A 20,773-nucleotide genomic window follows, 5' to 3' on the forward strand; every position below is an offset into this window, starting at 1 on the left:
CAACGTTCATCCTACAAAGTCCCATCACAAGGGAGAAACACACATTGTTTTGCCAATATTAAAACGGCTGTACGCCATATGGGCCTGAAAACTAAATTTCCCTGTACAAGAATACGGGTACACCGTATGGGTGGTCAGGTATTGCAGTCTTCGAATTTTCTTTCACGTGGCATTTGACAACACAGACTACAGTTGTGCGTTCATTCTTGTAAGCCATTCTACCGCAGCATCCCAGCGATGAGCAGAGTAGTCAACCTTTTACACCAGAACAGAGCGTGGTTGTGTTGAGGAAGTCACCAGTGATAGGATGCCTGATAGTTTCTGCATTTCACCGCAATTGGCAGTTTCGGTGAAGTCCACGTTCTTGATCTTCAATCAAGGACTCGCTTTGATCTTCCATCAAGGACACGACCAGAATGCCAGTGGTGGTACTGGTTTAGCAGCACACTGTGACTTGCAATCCTGATTTTGCCAGATCAATTGCATCTCCTGACGAGGCTGTTTATTTTATTTGTTCCACGGATGCTCCCATTGATCCAGTTTCCCGAGTATTGTACAAGGGAGATCAGTGGTGTATGTGTGCATACATCATCAACATTTGCAAAGAATGAGTGCGGCATCCAAAAGGAACCCGAATCTTTATTTATCCTGGAGAAATATTTTTCAACAAATTTCCAGTAGGGGCGGGTCAGTAAGTTACAAAATAATATTGCACGAGGTATTTAACGGTTGTAAACGAAACACCGAAAATCAAAACCACTAAACACACGACTTTTCACCTTGAATACTAATTGTCACTTGTTTTAACCATGAAAGCCTCGCTGTGGAGTCTCAATACTCTATTGAAGACGTTTATGCGCATATCTTCATCAATTGATTATTAAAGACAAGCCACAGTGAGACTGTGCCCATGCAACCCAAACTATGGACCATATAGTTAACCAATGTAGTCTGCACTCCTTCAACAGAGCATTTGCAAAACTACACGAACTCTTTCTTGACTCCCTCTCATGGCTTGCATTCAGCTCAAGGAAACATTGCCATATGCATGAATAGTGGTGGGGTACAAAGTGGTTGACAGCAAGACATCTCTCTTGCCGAGGCTGACGAAGACACTGCTCAGGTCCGAGTGTGCACGGGCATGAGAGTCCAGCTGCACAGGGTGTTCCAACAACTGATCAGCCAGGGGATTGGCGGCTAAGCCCGACACGTAGCATTCTAAGGGCACGGGGTAATAAAAAGCTTGCAGACCAGGTAAGGAGGCCAGGCAGGTAGTCAACTGCAGCAGGGCCTGTAGGGAGAGTGGGTTGTTTTGAGCACGCAGCTGCTGCAGGGCCTGACAGGCTGGCAGGGCTGCCAACAGCGCTGGGATGTGATGATCAGCCAAACCACAGCCAATAAGACTCAGCTCCTGGAGACGGGCTGTGGTGCGTCCCAGCAGGGAACACAGTCCTGAGTAGAGAGAGTATAGAGTTAGCATATGATTCGACAAGACATCGATATTGTTATCCAGTAGGCTTTTTTACAAATAACAAATGTGAGTGACAGTGATCAAAAGGTCAAGATAAAAAAAATATTAAATTTAAACATTTTCGATTATCAGTTCATGTGAATCAAAAAGTCACCTGAAATTAATTCCTGAAATATATATTTGCCAAAAAATATACCATTACCTTTAGTACTGTCTCATTCTGGAAACATACACCAAATGCGAGATAGGTTTGGGCCCGTAACTTTTAATTTCATGAAACAAGTAAGATTTTGCTGTTGCCATTTGAGATCTTTTTATGTTACGCCACCCTTCGAATCTTGGAGATTCTCAACCCATCATCCTACTTTGCGGATAAGTACACAGTGGTTGTCCAATGGATAGACTCGATCCCAACATAGGAATGCGGAATTTCTGTCACTGGCTCATGACTGGTAATCAGAAGATGAGTAGGACATCAATTTAAATTCACATTGCAGCAACAAGGTGTCACTGCAAGGAAGTCACCTGGAATCAGCTGACCAAGGTTACTGCCACTGATGTCCAGACAACGGAGGCTCTCCGTGTGGTGTGAGGCCGTAAGTGACGTCATGTCGCCAGGGGTGAGGGAGCAGTAAGCAAGTCCCAAACTCTCCAGGGGAGCAATGTCACTGCGTACACACCACGCACGACACTTACTTTTCCATACCATACGAGGAATCACACAAACACATGCATATCATAAACCTCCATCTATGTTTACACAATAACATGTATATATTTAGTGCATCAGCCTTCCAGCCTAATGGTTTTCCAGCAGCATTTGTTCCAAGCAGCAAAATCCGAACTGGTTTCAATCTTCTGGGCCTCATGAGCTAAAAAATACTCTTCTATATAACTGCTCTTGACCAAATATCCCAATGTTGAAAAAGAATCTACATATTACTAAATTGGTATTACACAACATTTCCCCCTCCTTCGGAGACTTAGCAGGACCCTCCTGAAAATAACATTGAGATTCAGTGAGCCTTTACGAGGTAAACGAGTGTAATAATATCAGAATGGGAATATTTATTCATACTGGAGGAATCCGATGAGCTATAAACATTTTTCATCGATGTCCAGTAGACTTGTTAAACAAGGCTTGTTAAACAAGGCTTGTTAAACCTGAGTGCTAATGCATTGATACATCAAAACGTATTACTGTTGGGTTTTATCTACTGTTTTAGATATATCTACCATGGAGTGTCCTTGTCAATGATTATACAATACTGTATGTAGTTTTATAAATATGAAAATGTGTGTATTCTCTGATTATTGCGACTAATACGGTATTCTCCAGAACCACATTATTTCGTGTTGTGGTGTATAGTTTCACATCTGACTAGGAACTATATATCACAAGAGGGTCCTTGCCTACAAACATCTGGCAGTTCAGAATTTGGTTAAAGAAAGCCTGATGTCTAATGGGACAACAATTATACACTACCAAATGAAGACTGTGTGCTAATGGGATGTGTAAAACACTCAATATATGTTTTAAGTGAGCCCCACGGTGGCGAGATATTAAATATATCGGTATACAGGAGGCCTTGGGTTAGATTCAGACCCTGACGCCTGCTGTATATTTAGAGTTTGCATGTCTCTCTCTCTCCCCGTGGTCGCGTGGATTTTCTCCGGGTTCTCGGGTTTTTCCCTCCACATTGTATAAACGTGCGTTCAGAGCATTTGGCTGCTATACATTTCCACGTGAAAATCCACTTCGTTGAGCTATCATTCGTGGCGGGGTCGCTTCTGAAAAGAGCCATCATATAGCTCAGTTGGCCTGAGCTGGTTAAATAAAAATATATAGTTTAGTGTTAATGTTCGTGCGCATAACTGTCAAATATTGTCCAAATCGTCTGCTCATTAGCGTTGTTAAACAGAACCCCGTGAGGGCTCCGGCGCAAATGCCTGCTCACGCCAGGAGCTGGTGAACGCGGTCGCTCAGCCTGGACGCCTCCAGATTGAGCTCCCTGAGGGCGCCGAGCGACGCGAGGGCCTCCGCGACCCTGCCGAACGCCTCCTCGCCCCTCTCGGGCGTCCCCTGAGCAAGGCGCCTCACGTCCACGTTGCTGTAGGCGAGGCTGAGGCTACGCAGGCGCGGGAAGCGGGCGAGGCGCGGAAGCAGCGCGGCCAGGCCCCGCACCCCCATGTTGTTGAAGCCGAGGTCCAGCTTACACAGCGCGGGTTCGCGGGCCTCCAGGGCCTCCAGGGCCTCGAGCAGGCGGCACAGGCGCCGCAGCGAGAGCTCCTCGACGCGGAGGTCGCGGCAGCGCAGGCCGAGCGCCGAGCCCGCCCGGCCGCTGCTCTGGAGAGCCGCCAGCAGCGTCTCGTATGAGCTCGCGTTCACCAAGAGGTTCGCGTGGAGAACCACGCGGCGGCGGCGGGTAGGAGGCCTCGGGGGGGACCCGGGCCCGTCCACGGCCTCCCGCTTGTGCTTCCCGCCTGCGGTCACGTCGAGCACGGCCTTGGCGAGAGCCACGCTGCGGGACCAGCTGTTCATGGTTCTCCGAAGGGCCGTCTCAGTCTCCTCGTCCGGCAGGCCCGTGAGGTCGAGAAGGCGGAGCGCGCACGGTGAGCGCGGCCCACCTCGGCCCTCTGGGCCCTCGGCCTCTTCCATCGCCTCCTCCTCGTCGTCGTCGCCGCCCGCGCCCCGCTTGCCGCGGCGTCGCGTGAGCGCGGAGATGCAGGCCTGCATGCAGGGCGCGCTGGGCTGTGCGAGGCCCGCCGCCCTGCCCCAGGCGAGTACCTGGGCCAGGTCCAGCACGGGGAAGGGCCAGGACCGCACCAGGTCCCCCGCCACGAGCGGCCGGTCACCGCGCAGCGCTGCGCCCAGCAGCAGCGGGAGCAGCGAGTCGGGGACGCGGCGCAGCTCTAGCCGCGCCCGGCCGTGGTCGGACACCAGGGAGCGGGCGCACAGCGAGCACAGCGAGCCCGGCGAGGCCGCGGGGCCCCGGGGGAGCCCTGCCATGAATCGTGGGCCGCCGCCGCCGCCACTACCTCCGACCGCTCACGCGAGGCCGTGGCTCGAGTGACACTCGGCGGCCACACTTTCAACGGAGTGATTGGAGAGGGAAGTCAATCGATTCCCGCAGGCGGCATTTTTTTGCTGCTGCTGTGCGTGCAGCGAATCGCAACGTTGGCACAGTAGGGGGCACAAGTGGTGTGCTTCGGTCAGTCATCTCAGGCAGTCGACCTGGTGGGTCTGCCCCGTGACCTCCTGCCAGCGGCCGTTCGACACTTCGCGTGGCCTCGACGTGCACGTAGCCTGGCACAAGCGCCGTGGTGACGTCAACGCCACTTCGTGGCGAATGGTGGCGGTTGTTGTTGTTGTTGCAGCGAACCGTGCGTTTCGGGAGTCGATGGTTTACGATACATTAGTGAATGTAACATCGGCCAGAAGAGAGATACAATATATAATAGGCGACGTTTCGGACAAAGAATGGGTCATTGCCCGAAACGTCGCCTGCTATGTATTTTAAGGCCAAAGTGTTGTTGAAGAGCCGCAGCGACAGGCTGACGCCGCAGGTAACAACTCGTGTCTCACAGTCAGAAGAATCTGGGTTCGAATCCCAACTGGGACGACTTTGTGTGTGAGAGTTTATATGTTCTCCCCTTGATCTGCAAGAGGTTCCTTGCAGCGCCCCCGGCCTCCTCCCATAGCTAAAAGAAAACCCCAATGTAAGGGGCCGTCCGTAAATGACGTCACGCGATTTTGGACGTTTTTGACCCCCCCTCCCCCTCGTCACACGGCGTCACAAAAAGTCAGACCCCCCCCCCTCAAATATGACGTCACAAAGCTCTGCCCCCCCCCCCCAACCATATTTCCGTTTTGAAAATAAAACATGCTTCAAATCGCTTTAAACTATTGTCATTGTAGTGTGTATTTAATGTGGCGCTGCACTCTGATGTTGTAGGAGAAAACACGTATTAAAAAGGAGTCGTTGGAAAGCTTAAATTTAGCATAAAATTCACTTGAAAATATTCGACGTCTAACTAAAACTGCAGATGCTCAGAATATATTAAATTATCTGAAAATTATAAAATATTAAAAGTAATAACTATAAAAAAATACTTGAAACTTTGTAGTATAACGAAGCAAAATGGAGAGTACAATTATAACAATCATATATTCATTCCACAGAATGAAAAGCCCTGGTAGAATCATTCGAATCAAAATGTTTAATAACAATCATTTAATAAATGTTCAAAATGTGTGCTTCTCCATTCTTCCATGGAGAAGCAAAATGCTCCTTCATGGAATAAATAAAAGGTGACCTTAGTAAATTTAAATAATCAAATAGTTTTGATTTAAAGCTTTCGTGACTGCAGGGATTCATATTCTTGGTTCTTTCGGTAAAGTCACGTAGAAGGGAAACAATAAAAGAATAAAAATATAGCAATAAAATTCTCAACGACGTTTCGACTTCAATACAAACAATCATCATCAGGTGTGAAAACCACAACAAGAAAATTTTCTTGCTGTTTTATATTTTTATTATTTCATTGTTTCCCTTCTACGTGACTTTACCGAAAGAACCAATAATATATAATCAAATAGTCAATAATTAAAATTAATCAAAATTAGTGTTGCTATGACAATTTTATATGTATTTAAAGTTGCGCATTTTGATGTGACGTCACATTTCTATACCCCCCCGCCCCTCGTCACAAATCGTCACAAATGTCTGACCCCCCCCCCCTAGGTGCGTGACGTCATTTATGGACGGCCCTAAGTGGTATTGGCCAAACATCCCAATTCTGAAACACCGCCTGCAAATGGCTCAATTGTGATGACATGTACATAGCATCAATATCGTCCCCTTGTATGAATACTTAAAACTAACTTTAGATTTTATTTTACCAAATACACACAGCTCTTTTTCAGAAGCGACCTGGCCACAAATGATAGCTTAACGAGGTGGATTATCATCACGTGGAAATTTATAGCAGCCAAAAACTTGTCAGGACTCTCTTTAAAAAAATCTTGAGACCCAGGGAGGCGCTCCCGAGCAAACAGGCGTAACAATATACCTACTGCACCGAACTATGGATGTCGTGATTTAATTCAATGTTATTGTTCCTTGTGTTGGTAGCTATGTGGTTTAGGAGCTTGTGCCGATGTCGAGATTGGTTCGCCACTACGAGAGGGATTCGTTCAATGCACATAGTTCGTGTTTTGCTGTTCCTCCGTTTAAGGAGTGCAGCATACAGTTGTGTTTATTTGTTTCAAGTGATTTGTTTACCTTTCCTATACTTTGCACTCGTATCGTATTTTTGTATTGTTTGTTTAAATGTTCTGACCCGCCTCTACTGGACATCTGTGAAAAAGAGCTTTCTAGCTCATCGGATTCCTCCAGTATAAATACATATTCTGATTATGTGTACGATATGGTCCATCATTATAATTACTATATGTCAATATAATTGTCATTATGCGAAATTGTATTAATTTTACTCTATGAAGTTTTTGGTATTTCACAATTTTATTGTGTTTTAATGTACTCGGTAAGATGTAATATAGCTCTACTTAAAAGTGATCCACTGCAGTGCACTCAGCATCAGGCTAAGACTCTTAATCTTAGCAACTCTAAAATAGTAGTGCATATGAGGGTGTAATTTAGCTGTATTGTGAAGAAACATCTCGATCTTATAACGTGCCTCCCACTAGTAGGTATACGTACAACTGTGGAAACAAAGCTGCTCATGAGCAAAGGGTGAAAACAAAATTCGGGCGCCACCTTTCACGAGAATTGTGTGGCTAATGTGGTCTCGCAATGCACGTGATTTTCCACGGCTTACAACCCGCTGATCAGGTGTGCGATAGTTCGACACACGTGTGTAGGTGCGATATTGTTTGACGATAAGACGTTCTCTGGGTCAAGTAGCCAGCGTGCACGAGGTTGAGTAAGCACGCAAGAGGGCTGGTTGTGCGGACCTTGAAGGTAATAATGTCTTACGAAACATTGTTTTACTTGTGTATATATTAAAATTGTCACGTGTGTTCACATAAGGCTATGGTGAAAAAATGCCATTGTGCGCTGTTGATTCACAAATGTAATTCATTACGTGCTTTGATGTCAACACAAACAATTCTAATGCATTAAAAACAGTTTACACATTCGTATGACTTGCAGTACACACGTGAATGAAATCGTACGCGGCAAGTTAATTGGTTGGTGGTTGTACTGCACATACGAGACTTGGGGTAATAAGAGCAGTTTATTAAATGTTCGAGAAGTTATTCGATACTTAAGGGTAAAACTCACTTGTGGATGGGTTTTCAATCTCGTTACATTAATATATTTCGTAAATCTATTACACTCACCGAGGCTGCTCACAGCAGCATTTGGAGGCTTGCCCTCTTTTCTCTCTGCCTGATGAAGACCGCTTGTGTTGCGATCGAAACGTCGTGGGTTTTTTGCTTTAATTTTTATTTTATTTGTAATTTGATTTTATTATTTTATATCTACGTTACTTTACCGAAAGAACCAAGAATATGAATTCCTGCAGTCACGAAAGTTTTAAGTAAAAATGTAAATTCTCTCAGCAACTTGAGAAGATGTTTACACAATCTGGATTGGAGGAACAAAGGCATAGGCATGCATTAAGCACATGTTCACACTCTCAGAATTTCTGATGACGGTCAGGAATGGTGGAGCTCGGCGCAGTGGTTAATCCTCTGCGCTATAAACCCAGCAACCTGAGTTTAATTCCGAGCCATGACCAACATCTTTAGCGAGTGATATCAGAACCAGTGCCGGCCTTTCACTTCACCAATGTGCACTGATCAGTCTGGTGAAGTCTGATCAAACAGCCCTTATGACCGGCATGGATATGTTTGCATCAAGTCGTGGATTGACAAAGGCTGGAATTATGTTTTAAAGTAAAGCATGAGTTGATAATTGTTTTTTTACCCTTTTATCTGGCAACAAAACTGACACCTTTTTTACATGGAGTCATGTTTACATTGACCACAATACCTGCGGTCGGAACGCAGGTGTTGTGGTCAATGTAAACATGACTCTTTGTAAATAAAGGCGTCAGTTTTGTTGCCAGATAAAAGGGTAAAAAAAACAGTTATATTTTGTTACTGGCAAATGAGGTTTCCAATAAAGCATGAGTTGTTGCAGGCTATAAAGATTAATAATATACGTTTGGTTTAGGCCGCTGAATGATATGCCCACAATTGTGTCGTTAAGACCGTCCACCACTCGACACAGCCAAAACTTTTTATTTTATTTCCACGTGTACAAGTGTTTAACGTGCCAATTGTTTCAGCTCACCGGGAAGTTAAAGAACAATCCTCAGCAAATTTTAGCAAATAGATACGCGACGTTTTGATTGAAACTACGTCAACATATTTTCGTACTATTATCTTTTAATTATATAGTCATAACAACCAATACAAATGAACGCGAGGGAATGGTTGAAGAACTTACAAAAAAGGCCTCCAAAATTGGAATAAAAATAAACTGTATATTCAACAATATATACACACGCACAAGTCACGTACACGTTTAATAATCAATTAAAGATGTTAAGTATGTCAGAGAGATACGGCTAAGGAGTGAGAGCGTGGTGCAGTGAGTGCTTTTGGAAAACTGAGTGCGATCATGGAAAAGCAACATCAATGTGCCTGAAGAAAAACGAATCAATCAGTGCAAGTATATCGGTCAAGGTTGACGATGGAGTGGCAGCCAAGGCATGGAACGTTTTCCCGCACCTCCGATTAGCACGCTTGGCTACGTACGGTGCGAAACAAGTTCAACATACATTCCCAAAGGGAACGCATCCCGAGGAGATGGAGCAAGGAATCTGCGTGTGTGCGCGATCGGGACAATTTACCACTAAGCATAGCAAAATCATGTTTATTTTTTTATTTCCAGGGCTCACATGATGAATACCTTCGGATGTTTTATTGTGTTACTTGCCACATGCTGTACAGAGGGTAAGTGTGAAATTATTACGCGTTATTATGTTTAATTATAAAGTAAAAAAATGCACGATATACTTTAAAAACGCAGTATTGTAGCATGTCTGTATCACAACCTTTGCAACAATTTGTGGGTGCATTGATTTTATTGTGTATCCACTCGTCTTGTTTCATGTGCCGTATATTCCATTGTGTGTGTGTGTGGATTTGTGTGTATCTTGCTCCAGTGAGTAGTGCAGAGTGGTAGTGGAGCGGTTGTCACGCTGCTGTGCCAACCAGGCCACCCGAGTTTGATTTCTGCTCACGGTCAACACCAGTCAAAAATAATTTTGAATACGTCCTAGGCCTCCCCTAGGTCGACTCGGCCTCAAATTCATACCTGGTGCGATGTACAAGAACATCACTACGAGGGAGACAAAGGCGGCTCGGCGTAGTCCTGACCCCACCCCCTCGTGTGCCGTGCCGGCCTTTATATGGCGCCACGGTGGCGAGATGTTAACTACCTCGCTTGATGTAGAGGAGGAGGAGGTCGTGGGTTCGAACCCGACCCTAACGCCTGTATATTTGGAGTTTGTGTGTTCTCCCCGTGGTCGCGTGGATTTGTATCCGGCTGCTATAAATTGGCACACGATAAGCCACTTCGTTGAGCTGTCGTTTGTGACCAGGTCGCTTCTGAAAAGAGCTATACAGCTCATTGGGCCTTACCTGGTCAATAAAAAAAAAGTTTCTTGCTAAGAGCACTTGCCCCAGAAATATGTTAAGGCTATACGGGGGATCTCTGTATCTGCCTGTATCTCCATCCCACTATTTGCTTCTCATGCGACCTTTCAGTGTTCACCAACAGTTCAACGTTGTCCCTGCCATCAGGCTTTCTTATGCCAATTTTACATTGTAACCTTTTTTTCCTAAACTCATACATGTCAACCGCTTACCACCCATCATCCTCTTATCCCCAAATCCTGTCACCCCCTGGGAACAGGGTATTGTTGATTCTTCTCATTATTTCTGAATCCTCAAGGATGTTTAAGAAATCATGAGGATAAGATTTGTATATGTTCAGGTGTAGCTGCAATGAGGTGTCCGTGCGATGACCTCTCCACTGTTTGTGTCACGTGGTTGTGTGGGCAGCCCACATAACCACAGATTCCCAGTGCTTCATGGGTGCGGTGACACCGGTTTGACTCTTCGTCCCTCACCCCTAACTCGAGTACCTGGCTTTACTCGTCCATGGATGATCTTGACGGCGGTATGATATTTTATTTTTATTATAAAAATCGACAAATATATATTATCCCTGAGCTGTATTTAGTGGCTATTCTTCACTGGGTTGTTTCATGTAATTGCCAAGGGAATAGAGGCTGCGTAGGAATGGAAGGGGGGTAGGGCTGTTTTTGGATGTCTATGAAGGAAGAGAGGGTGATAGCAAGAATGGCAAATACGATCTTTAAATAGATATAGAATTGTACTGGGAGCCAGTGGAGGGATCGGAGTGTTGGTGTAACGTGGTTTTGTTTACGGGTGCAGGTAAGAAGTCTGGCAGTGGAATTTTGGATCACGTGGAGGTTGGAGATGAGGTATTTGGGGAGGCCGTTGAGGAGATAACTGCAATAGTTGAGTTGAGAAGTTATGAAGGTATGGATGAGGGTTTCAGCAACATTTGGGGTAAGGAAAAAGTGGATGTGGGAGATGTTGCGTGGATGGAGGCATGAAATCCTGCAGAATTGAGTTATGTCGATTTAGATCTGGAGCTCAGGATCAATGCCATTTCCGCCAGCGCTTTTTATCCTTCATGACTGCTGCTGCTGCTGCTGCCACATCCATATTAGGAATGTAGTGAAAGGTCGATTCATCATGGACACGCTGCAGGCTCCATCGGGGCTCTGTCTTGGTCCCCGACTAGAGCAAGGCTTCCTCTTCTTTGCAGATCTCGCAGTCAATAGGAATAAAATAGCGTCCACCCGTGACATCTGTATTATATAATATTTTACTTATTTATCCAGAAAGTCACACTAAGTCATATGACTCTTTCAGGAGGGTTCTGGATTGAGTTTAAATTTTAAGTTGTTTTCAACCCGTTAATGATGAGTGCTCATATACGGGCGAGTAAACCGGAGCACCCAGAGAAAACGCACGCACACAAGGGGGCAACGCTTAATCCCCATACATTTGGAAACAGTCTGGCACCGCAATGTCCACTTGCCACCTCCACAGTGCTGGATTAGAGGCGCGCTACCACACTCGCCTTATCCGTGCCGCCTTTGATAAATAATGGGAAGGCCGTGTCTACGGATCATGATAACCTTCGCAGAGGCCCTTTGGGGCCCTGTGTATTACAAGAGTTGCGGGCGACAGTCGCAGACAACTTCTGGCTTCCTATGTAAGTATGTTTAATTTCTTTCGCACTGTACGTAACCAACCGTACTAATAAGAGGAGTATCAGTTAATTTCCACAGCATTTAGATGATGATGATGAGAGAAATCTGAAGGCTTTTCGATAACCCATGAAAACTGCTGCAACTTATGTTCGTCAGGGTGTGTTGAGTGAATTCACCCAGACGTGACAACGCAGTCTTACCAGAGCAGAGGCCAGATGTGCAGATAACAATGCTCTTCATTAATTCCCTCTCCAACGATTATCCTGTCCAGCATATATTTTGAAATGCTTTGGGAAAGCACATATTAATTCTAAAATATGGGTTGCAGTGGTAAATCTGTCTTGCCTTTCACATAACTCTGCAGGATGTTGGCGGTTTACATGCATTCCTTTGTGCATTAACAGAAGCAGAACACAGTTAAGAGTTCATTATGCATTATCTATTCACGCCTGTCTGCCCGCTAATACATATATTACGGGGTATACATTTATAATTTATTATTTTCCAGATGCGAGATATTGCGGGATTTCGCCAGTTGTTGATTTGTAAAATGTCGTCATTGCAAATATTCAACAATTACGTAAACTTACAACACACACCGGCGGTATGGACCCCTTGAATTTAAAGGTCGCGTTTCACACGTGCAACAATGATGTTTAATCCATAAGTCACGATAATCACAATTGTCAACATAGCAAATTATATCATTAATCTTGATTTGAAGCTTTCGTGACTGCAGGAATTCATACTCTTTGGTTATTTCGGTAAAGTCACGTAGTTAGAAAAATAACTATTAGATCACGACGTTTCAATCGCAACACAAGCAATCGTCCTCAGGTGAAAAAAACATATCATAAACATAATGAATGCATTGTGTCAGCAACATTTCATACAATTATTTTAATTCAAATTGGTTTATTTAAAGTAATGCTTTTTATTATTTGGGGATTTGTCTTTTATCTCAAAAGCTACTACAATACACAAACAAACACCTTGTGAAAGACCCAACAACAAGATCCCAAGGTTTGATTTTCCACAAAGCTCTTCGTCCACCCTAAACCACATCCGCACAAACCATAGCAGATTCGGCTACCTGATGCACAAGTGGAAAATTAAAAACTCTCCAGGGTGTGGTTGTGGTCGTCCAGAACAGACCGTACAACGTACAATGACGCAACGCCCGATCCACAAATAAGAAGCAGACATCACGGCATTACACTCCGCTGCTTCTGACGCAGTTTTCTGGCTTGACCACCTGAATGTGAAATTCTAGCTATTGCTCTGCATCTACATCAGCCATAAGAACAAAAAAGCAACTATTCGTAGCTCTTCATATGGCCATTTAAATCAGGTAATCAGATAAAACATAAAAACTTATCCGGCCCCATGTTGTAAACCAGTGCAGTCTCCAACCCTGATTAGCTCTTTCTCTGGCCTCTGCGTGCTGTGAAGAAGGGACATTGCCCGAAACGTCGGCACTTATATACTTATTTTAAGGCCACTGTTGTTGACGAGTGTGTTGAATTTGTTGTTGTTGTTTGTGCTTGTGCACCACTGCCAAAGCAGCAGCATCACCACATCATGTTTATTAAACTTCATCGATTTAAATGTGTTCAATATAACCATATTAAAAAGTATATGCGAAAGCATGGAGACATAAAAAGCAATGAATAGTAATGTAAGATTCAAAATATGACATCCTCTATTTAATGAATTACGAATTGATTGCTGCCTGGGTATAATTCATGACTCGGGCAACTGTTACTGCTCAAATTGCACGCACAGGACTAGTCCACGCACTGCGTTCTCAATATTGCATGCCTTGTAACAACGCTTGGCTATGAAAAACACAACTTGATAACTTGTTGTCTTCGGCTATGGACTACAGATCTAGCACTCATCATAATCCATACAAACGATGCGATCTACGGTATGTGCATGAATAAGTGCAGTGTCGTGTTTTATAGATTCACCACTGTGGCGAGATGTTAATTACCTCGCCTGGTGTACAGGAGGTCGTGGGTTCGATCTCGACCCTGACGCTATATTTGGAGTTTGCATGTTCTTCCCGTGGTAGCGTGGATTTTTCTCCGGGTCGTCCGGTTTTTTCCTCCACATTTACAAACGTGCGTTTAGAGTATTTGGCTGCTTCTTTGAGTTATAATTTCTAGCCAGGTCGCTTCTGAAAAAGAGCTGTGTAGCTCAGTGGGCCTTACATGATAAAATAAAAACAATTTAGGGACACTGTTCTGTTTCATGTGTCTATGTGTTTACGTCTAAGAGACAATGCTGCATGGCTGTAACAATTCTGAATGGGGTTTGAATGAGAGTACACTGATCAGTTTCATGATAAAATATAAGATAATTAAAACACAGTTAAAATCAAGCATAATATTCATCGTGAAATAAATATAATTGTGTGAATACTACAACGATACCTATGTCCCACACCTTTAGACAGAACAACATTGTGTAATCATAAATGCAGATGTACTACGATGTAATATATACATGATTTCAGTTATTAATGTAATATATACATATCGTGTCGATATTAAAATGTATTTCAACGTTTTTTTAAGTATATGTTAGAAAACAAACACCTTTACCTCCATATAGAGTGTCTATACATAATAAAATCATTGTTATTTATATATTTAAACGTACCCACCATAAACACGTCGACTCGTGTTACTGGGACACATCGTGAAGTTACCACGTAGAACATTGACGGAAGCTGCATTTTAAAAAGCCCAGCTGCAATTTTGCGTCGTAGTTTCTCCCAACACTGGCCACTTTCCAACCACCCCAAATGGGACGTTGATGTCGTCCGCAGGTCAAGAGAACACCTCCTACGCGTCCGTGGTGGCTGCCGAGGGCTCCCAGATCGTGCTCTCCTGTGGCGTTGCTGACGACTCCGAGAGGCGGCGGGCACAGTGGATCGATCGCGCGACGGCTGACAGCGGCGTGTGCACCCAGCCTGGCACAGTCGCGATGAAGACGTAGGATGTCGGACGGCTGAGAAAAACGAGGCAGCGTGGAGATGCGTGGGTTGTGTTGAGCGTGCGTTTTTTGCGTTATGTCATCGTTGAGCAGTGAAAATAATGAATTGAACAGCAACGTTAGTGCAGAAGTGTTGAAAACGATGCACGCGTTTTTAGATATGCACACAAGATAATGATGATTGTAGAGAATTAGAATGTCACACCCCATCACAATGCCTACAACATTATTCAACAGAGTGGTCAAATATGTGTTGCTGATTTTTGCTTGTGTGTGTAAATTTAAGAATGTTTTGGTTTTATTATCATAGCTTCTGATTTTTATGTAGTTTTCAATGTTTATTTTGTGTTTATGTCCAGCATTTTTTTGTTTTTTGTAGATCCTTAAAATCCAGGGTTTTGTTGGTGCATTCACTGTTTACATGCTGTAAAAGATTGCATTGTTAAGCTTTGTTTTAGAATTGTCAAGAATAAAAATCAACTGATATTTACTGACAATGAAAATGTTCATATTCTTAGTTTTTTCGGTAAAGTCACGTTGAAGAGAAACAACAAAATAATATAATATATATAAAACAATAAAAATTCTCACGACGTTTCGACCATAACTCAAACGGTCATCTTCAGGTGTGTTGGTTTGCATAAATTTATTTTTAAACGGCGCATTTATTTAGCTATAAAAAACGTTAGCGTCACGCGCAGCGATTTGGCAGTTTGCCCAGGACTAGTTCATCTATATTTTGAAAAGAGGAGGGGGGAGACGAAATTTTTTATAATGTATGCTGTCTGAAAGCCACTGTAAGCGTGAACAATCAATTAAGAACTGAAATGGTTTATCAAATCTTTCCAATGATTGCTAAGATAGAATCCATCTTCTCGGTTGAAATTGTCTCTGTGCTTGTATATGTGGATAGCCTCATGAACGAATCTCTCATGGAAGCCAGATGGCTTACAAAGAACCTCTCTCTTGGAAAAGTCAATGGCATGTGAGCCTACTGAATTAGAACAATGATCTGCTACGGCCGAGGTGTTGGTCCTACCGTGTTTAAGGTCTGCTTTGTGTTCACGAATGCGGTCCGAGACATGGCGTTTGGTTTCTCCAATGTAACTACTACCACAGAGGCAACTTAGTTTGTAGACACCAGGGTATTGTATGTCCGGAATCACATCTTTTACAGACGGAACCAGATCACGGATTTTATGTAATGTGTTGAAACGGACCTGGATCTTGTGTTTATTCAAGATTTTGGAGATATTTTTTGTGATCCCAGCAATGTAGGGTAAAGTGATGGTTTTGAAAGGCTCCTCAAGAGGCTTCTTCTTCATGGTTTGAGTGATAGCTTTGCGGATTGTATAGTCGGAGTAACCATTAGCCCTAAGAGCTTGGTGTACGTGCTTGAGTTCACTGCTTATGTGTTCCTGGTCGGATATGCATTGGGCTCTATGATACAGAGTCTTGATGAGAGAATTCTTCTGTGATGGATGGTGGTGGGAATCCGGTTTCAGATAAGCATCCGTATGGGTAGCTTTCCTGTAGACAGAGTGGCTCATTGAACCATCAGGTCTCTTTTTAATTAGGACATCCAAAAAAGGTATCTTGCCATCTATTTCTACTTCCATGGTAAATCTGATGGCTGGGTGTATGGAATTGATGTGGTCGAAGAATTGGTCTAGAGCAGGCCGGCCATGTGGCCAGATGACAAAAGTGTCATCCACGTACCTCTTCCATAAGGTTGGGCGCAGAGTGGCAGTCTGTATGGCGTTAGTCTCAAATTTCTCCATGAAAATGTTAGCTATAACTGGAGAAAGGGGGGAGCCCATTGGGGTGCCCTCAGTTTGTTTGTAGAAAGTTCCATTCCAAGTGAAGTATGTATTGGTTAAACAGTGTCTCACCAGGGGGGGTACCTCAGTGTTTAGTCCTTGATGAACCAAGTCTTCAATGATTGCAATGGTGTCAGGTAGAGGAACCTTGGTGAATAAGGAAACTACATCAAAACTGACAAGCAGGTCGTCTGGGGACAGGGAAATACCCTTGATTGTCGATACCAGGTGAGTAGAATTTTGCACCGCAGAGGTGGTCTTTCCAGTGAAAGGACGCAGGATTTCAGAAAGCTCAGCTGATCGAGACTCTCACCTTCCTGAAGAGATGCCGCGACTCTGGGGTAATACCAATCGCATTTACACTGACCTCTTCTGCTGTAACTTCTTCTAATGCGAAACGAATTCTTTTCAAAACTAGCTTAGCTCTTATCTCAGAAAAAATCAGACTTATACGCACAGAACTAGATCAGTTAGACAAGACACTCTACAAATCACACTTATCATTGACGGCAATAATGTCCACATCGGATTGGGAACATGTAGACAATATGACTGCCTCTTCAGCTGCTACTATGTCGACCAAATGTAAGGAAAACCTGATTTCCAAATTTAACCTCCTCTTCAACAAAAGACCGGACCCACACACCAAAAAGTTAGACGTTAATAAAGTCGTAATTAATCGCAGTAACAGTTCTATTTCCGATGGTCTGAAATCCGTTTTAGCTAAAGGTCTAAACTTTGCAGTCACACCAAAACACATACCAGTTAATGATATAATTGCCCAAGTAGACGTTGCTCTCAGGGGCCTGGGTCACATCGCTGCAGACGTAGCAAGATCTGAAATCGCTGCAACCCTCAAAAACGCTAAGATGCCAGCTAGCAACCTCAGCAAAGATGAGCGTTTTGAATTATATAAATTAAAAAAGAGGAATGATATTGTAGTCCTCTCATCTGACAAAGGCAATGCTACTGTCATCATGGATAAAATAGAATACAACAACAAAATTAAAGAATTACTCGACGATGGTAGTTATACAAAAATAAAAAGAGATCCCACCAACAGCCTCGTCACACAAACCAACAAAATAATTTCTGATTCAACCGCATTAATTGATCAATCTAAACAGTTTTCGTTGAAACCTTCTGCTGCCAGGCCACCAAGATTACACGGCTTACCAAAAATACATGAAGTAGATACACCCCTTCGTCCCATAGTCTCTACTATCGGCTCCCACACCTACAAACTAGCTCGTTTTTTGTCTGAAATCCTGCGTTCTTTCACTGGAAAGACCACCTCTGCGGTACAAAATTCTACTCACCTGGTATCGACAATCAAGGGTATTTCCCTGTCCCCAGACGACCTGCTTGTCAGTTTTGATGTAGTTTCCTTATTCACCAAGGTTCCTGTACCTGACACCATTGCAATCATTGAAGACTTGGTTCATCAAGGACTAAACACTGAGGTACCCCCCCTGGTGAGACACTGTTTAACCAATACATACTTCACTTGGAATGGAACTTTCTACAAACAAACTGAGGGCACCCCAATGGGCTCCCCCCTTTCTCCAGTTATAGCTAACATTTTCATGGAGAAATTTGAGACTGACGCCATCCAGACTGCCACTCTGCGCCCAACCTCATGGAAGAGGTACGCGGATGACACTTTTGTCATCTGGCCACATGGCCGGCCTGCTCTAGACCAATTCTTCGACCACATCAATTCCATACACCCAGCCATCAGATTTACCATGGAAGTAGAAATAGATGGCAAGATACCTTTTTTGGATGTCCTAATTAAAAAGAGACCTGATGGTTCAATGAGCCACTCTGTCTACAGGAAAGCTACCCATACGGATGCTTATCTGAAACCGGATTCCCACCACCATCCATCACAGAAGAATTCTCTCATCAAGACTCTGTATCATAGAGCCCAATGCATATCCGACCAGGAACACATAAGCAGTGAACTCAAGCACGTACACCAAGCTCTTAGGGCTAATGGTTACTCCGACTATACAATCCGCAAAGCTATCACTCAAACCATGAAGAAGAACCCTCTTGAGGAACCTTTCAAAACCATCACTTTACCCTACATTGCTGGGATCACAAAAAAGATCTCCAAAATCTTGAATAAACACAAGATCCAGGTCCGTTTCAACACATTACATAAAATCCGTGATCTGGTTCCGTCTGTAAAAGATGTGATTCCGGACATACAATACCCTGGTGTCTACAAACTAAGTTGCCTCTGTGGTAGTAGTTACACTGGAGAAACCAAACGCCATGTCTCGGACCGCATTCGTGAACACAAAGCAGACCTTAAACACGGTAGGACCAACACCTCGGCCGTAGCAGATCATTGTTCTAATTCAGTAGGCTCACATGCCATTGACTTTTCCAAGAGAGAGGTTCTTTGTAAGCCATCTGGCTTCCATGAGAGATTCGTTCATGAGGCTATCCACATATACAAGCACAGAGACAATTTCAACCGAGAAGATGGATTCTATCTTAGCAATCATTGGAAAGATTTGATAAACCATTTCAGTTCTTAATTGATTGTTCACGCTTACAGTGGCTTTCAGACAGCATACATTATAAAAAATTTCGTCTCCCCCCTCCTCTTTTCAAAATATAGATGGACTAGTCCTGGGCAAACTGCCAAATCGCTGCGCGTGACGCTAACGTTTTTTATAAATAAATAAATGCGCCGTTTAAAAATAAATTTATGCAAACCAACACACCTGAAGATGACCGTTTGAGTTATGGTCGAAACGTCGTGAGAATTTTTATTGTTTTATATATATTATATTATTTTGTTGTTTCTCTTCAACGTGACTTTACCGAAAATACTAAGAATATGAATTACTGCAGTCACGAAAGCTTTAAATCCAATTGAAAATGTTCTTTAAAAAAAAAATAAACTTTCCATTTGCGAAAGAGACTGCGTATTTTGACCATCATCATCAGCTAAAGTCTATCCACTGCTAGATGAAGGCCTCCCCAAGTTGTCACAATTTTTCGGTACTGTGATGCCACAATTTTTGAATGAGGTTTGGGACGTTATCTCCACGCACACGTGGGTTTTCTCTCATTTTCTAGTTTCCCAGGACACCGTAACACATTGAAATCCAATCCAGATGGCTCAAGATAAGATTTAATAACAAAACAAAATGGAGAGCTGATTCATAGAATATCGCATGTTATCAGTTTGGGATCGTATATATTTGATAGCAACCTTATAGAGGCATTTTGTTTAAAAATACATATATCTGACCGTGCACTCCCCTACCAAGAACATGTCCTTCGTTTGGCTGATGTTGATATAGTGCAACAACTGGGATTTTACATTGAGGTGGTTGAGCGAGATGATTGCATCAGTCGTGAATCGCTGTGATGACGCCTGCTTCGTATTTGCGAATCGGGCATTGAGTTCCACGGTTCGGTTCTGGGTGGTGGCCACAATCACATACTGCCGGCGAGTTTTGCATGTTCTATTTGTGCATCCAGTAGAGTGTCATCATATGCTGCCTGTCGGGCATTGTCCAGTGAACGCGGTTTAATGAGGGGTTGTGGCGCAGAAGCTTCACGGAAGATCGTAGCCTGTGCTGGGTCTGACGATGAGCCACCAGTCGGCCAATGGCACAACAGAGAGAGTCGGGGAGGGTTTGAAAATTACACCAAAGGCGACTGAGCCTCCAAGAGGCAAATGGCATCCACAGGCAGGGGTTTAGCCGGACCCCGAGGTCACCATCTCATGGCTCGCCAGGGTATGGCAGTATAGCGAGTGGATTGATTTCCATCTGTACGGGGATTTAGTGTTTGTTACCCCCGCCGCACATGCGGGTTTTTTTTTTTGCCGGAGGTACATCAGTTTCCTCCCTCATGCATAAAGATTCAGTATTATGGAGTTGTAGATTTTAAGCTTTCGTGACTGCAAGGATCCATACTCTTTGGTTTTATTCGGTAAAGTCACTGCCGCGTGCTACGCCTTTCATCATGCTAAGTCCGCCAATCAAATGCTAATTTTTACGCTAATTCCTTGTCAAGGCACCTTAATCCCTCTCACACAGCTTAAAGGTGCACTGCCGCGTGCTACATCTTTCATCATGCTAAGTCCGCCAATCAAATG

At 43.8% G+C, this 20,773-nt stretch overlaps 1 protein-coding gene across 2 annotated transcripts; it reads right to left on the minus strand.

The window, feature by feature from the left end:
- Nucleotides 1–608: 608 nt before the first annotated feature.
- Nucleotides 609–5,136, minus strand: LOC116952065 (leucine-rich repeat-containing protein 14-like). Of its 2 annotated transcripts, XM_032971090.2 has the most exons (3): nucleotides 3,430–5,126; nucleotides 1,997–2,139; nucleotides 609–1,452 (listed from the first exon to the last, which is right to left on the minus strand). In XM_032971090.2, exons 1-3 carry the CDS (start codon nucleotides 4,479–4,481, stop codon nucleotides 1,022–1,024), a joined length of 1,626 nt encoding a protein of 541 aa, XP_032826981.1. In that variant the 5' UTR covers nucleotides 4,482–5,126; the 3' UTR covers nucleotides 609–1,021. The 2 variants fall into 2 exon arrangements, with proteins under 2 accessions (XP_032826981.1, XP_032826983.1); XM_032971092.2 differs by lacking the exon at nucleotides 1,997–2,139 and having other exon boundaries at nucleotides 3,430–5,136.
- Between the last annotated feature and the right edge of the window lie 15,637 nt (nucleotides 5,137–20,773).

Source organism: Petromyzon marinus, chromosome 45 (genome assembly GCF_048934315.1).
Source record: "Petromyzon marinus isolate PM22_M1 ecotype Great Lakes invasive population chromosome 45, UKy_Petmar_22M1.pri1.0, whole genome shotgun sequence".
Taxonomy (NCBI): Eukaryota; Metazoa; Chordata; class Hyperoartia; order Petromyzontiformes; family Petromyzontidae; genus Petromyzon; species Petromyzon marinus.

Bases quoted from the DNA above. Each gene is read 5' to 3' on its own strand.
- LOC116952065 (XM_032971090.2), bottom strand. From the start codon at position 4,481: ATGGCAGGGCTCCCCCGGGGCCCCGCGGCCTCGCCGGGCTCGCTGTGC. The intron at 2,140-3,429 runs GTGAGCAGGCAT...GTGTGTACGCAG, and splicing joins CGCGTTCACCAGCTCCTGGC to TGACATTGCTCCCCTGGAGA. The intron at 1,453-1,996 runs GTGACTTCCTTG...CTCTCTACTCAG, and splicing joins CCTTGGTCAGCTGATTCCAG to GACTGTGTTCCCTGCTGGGA.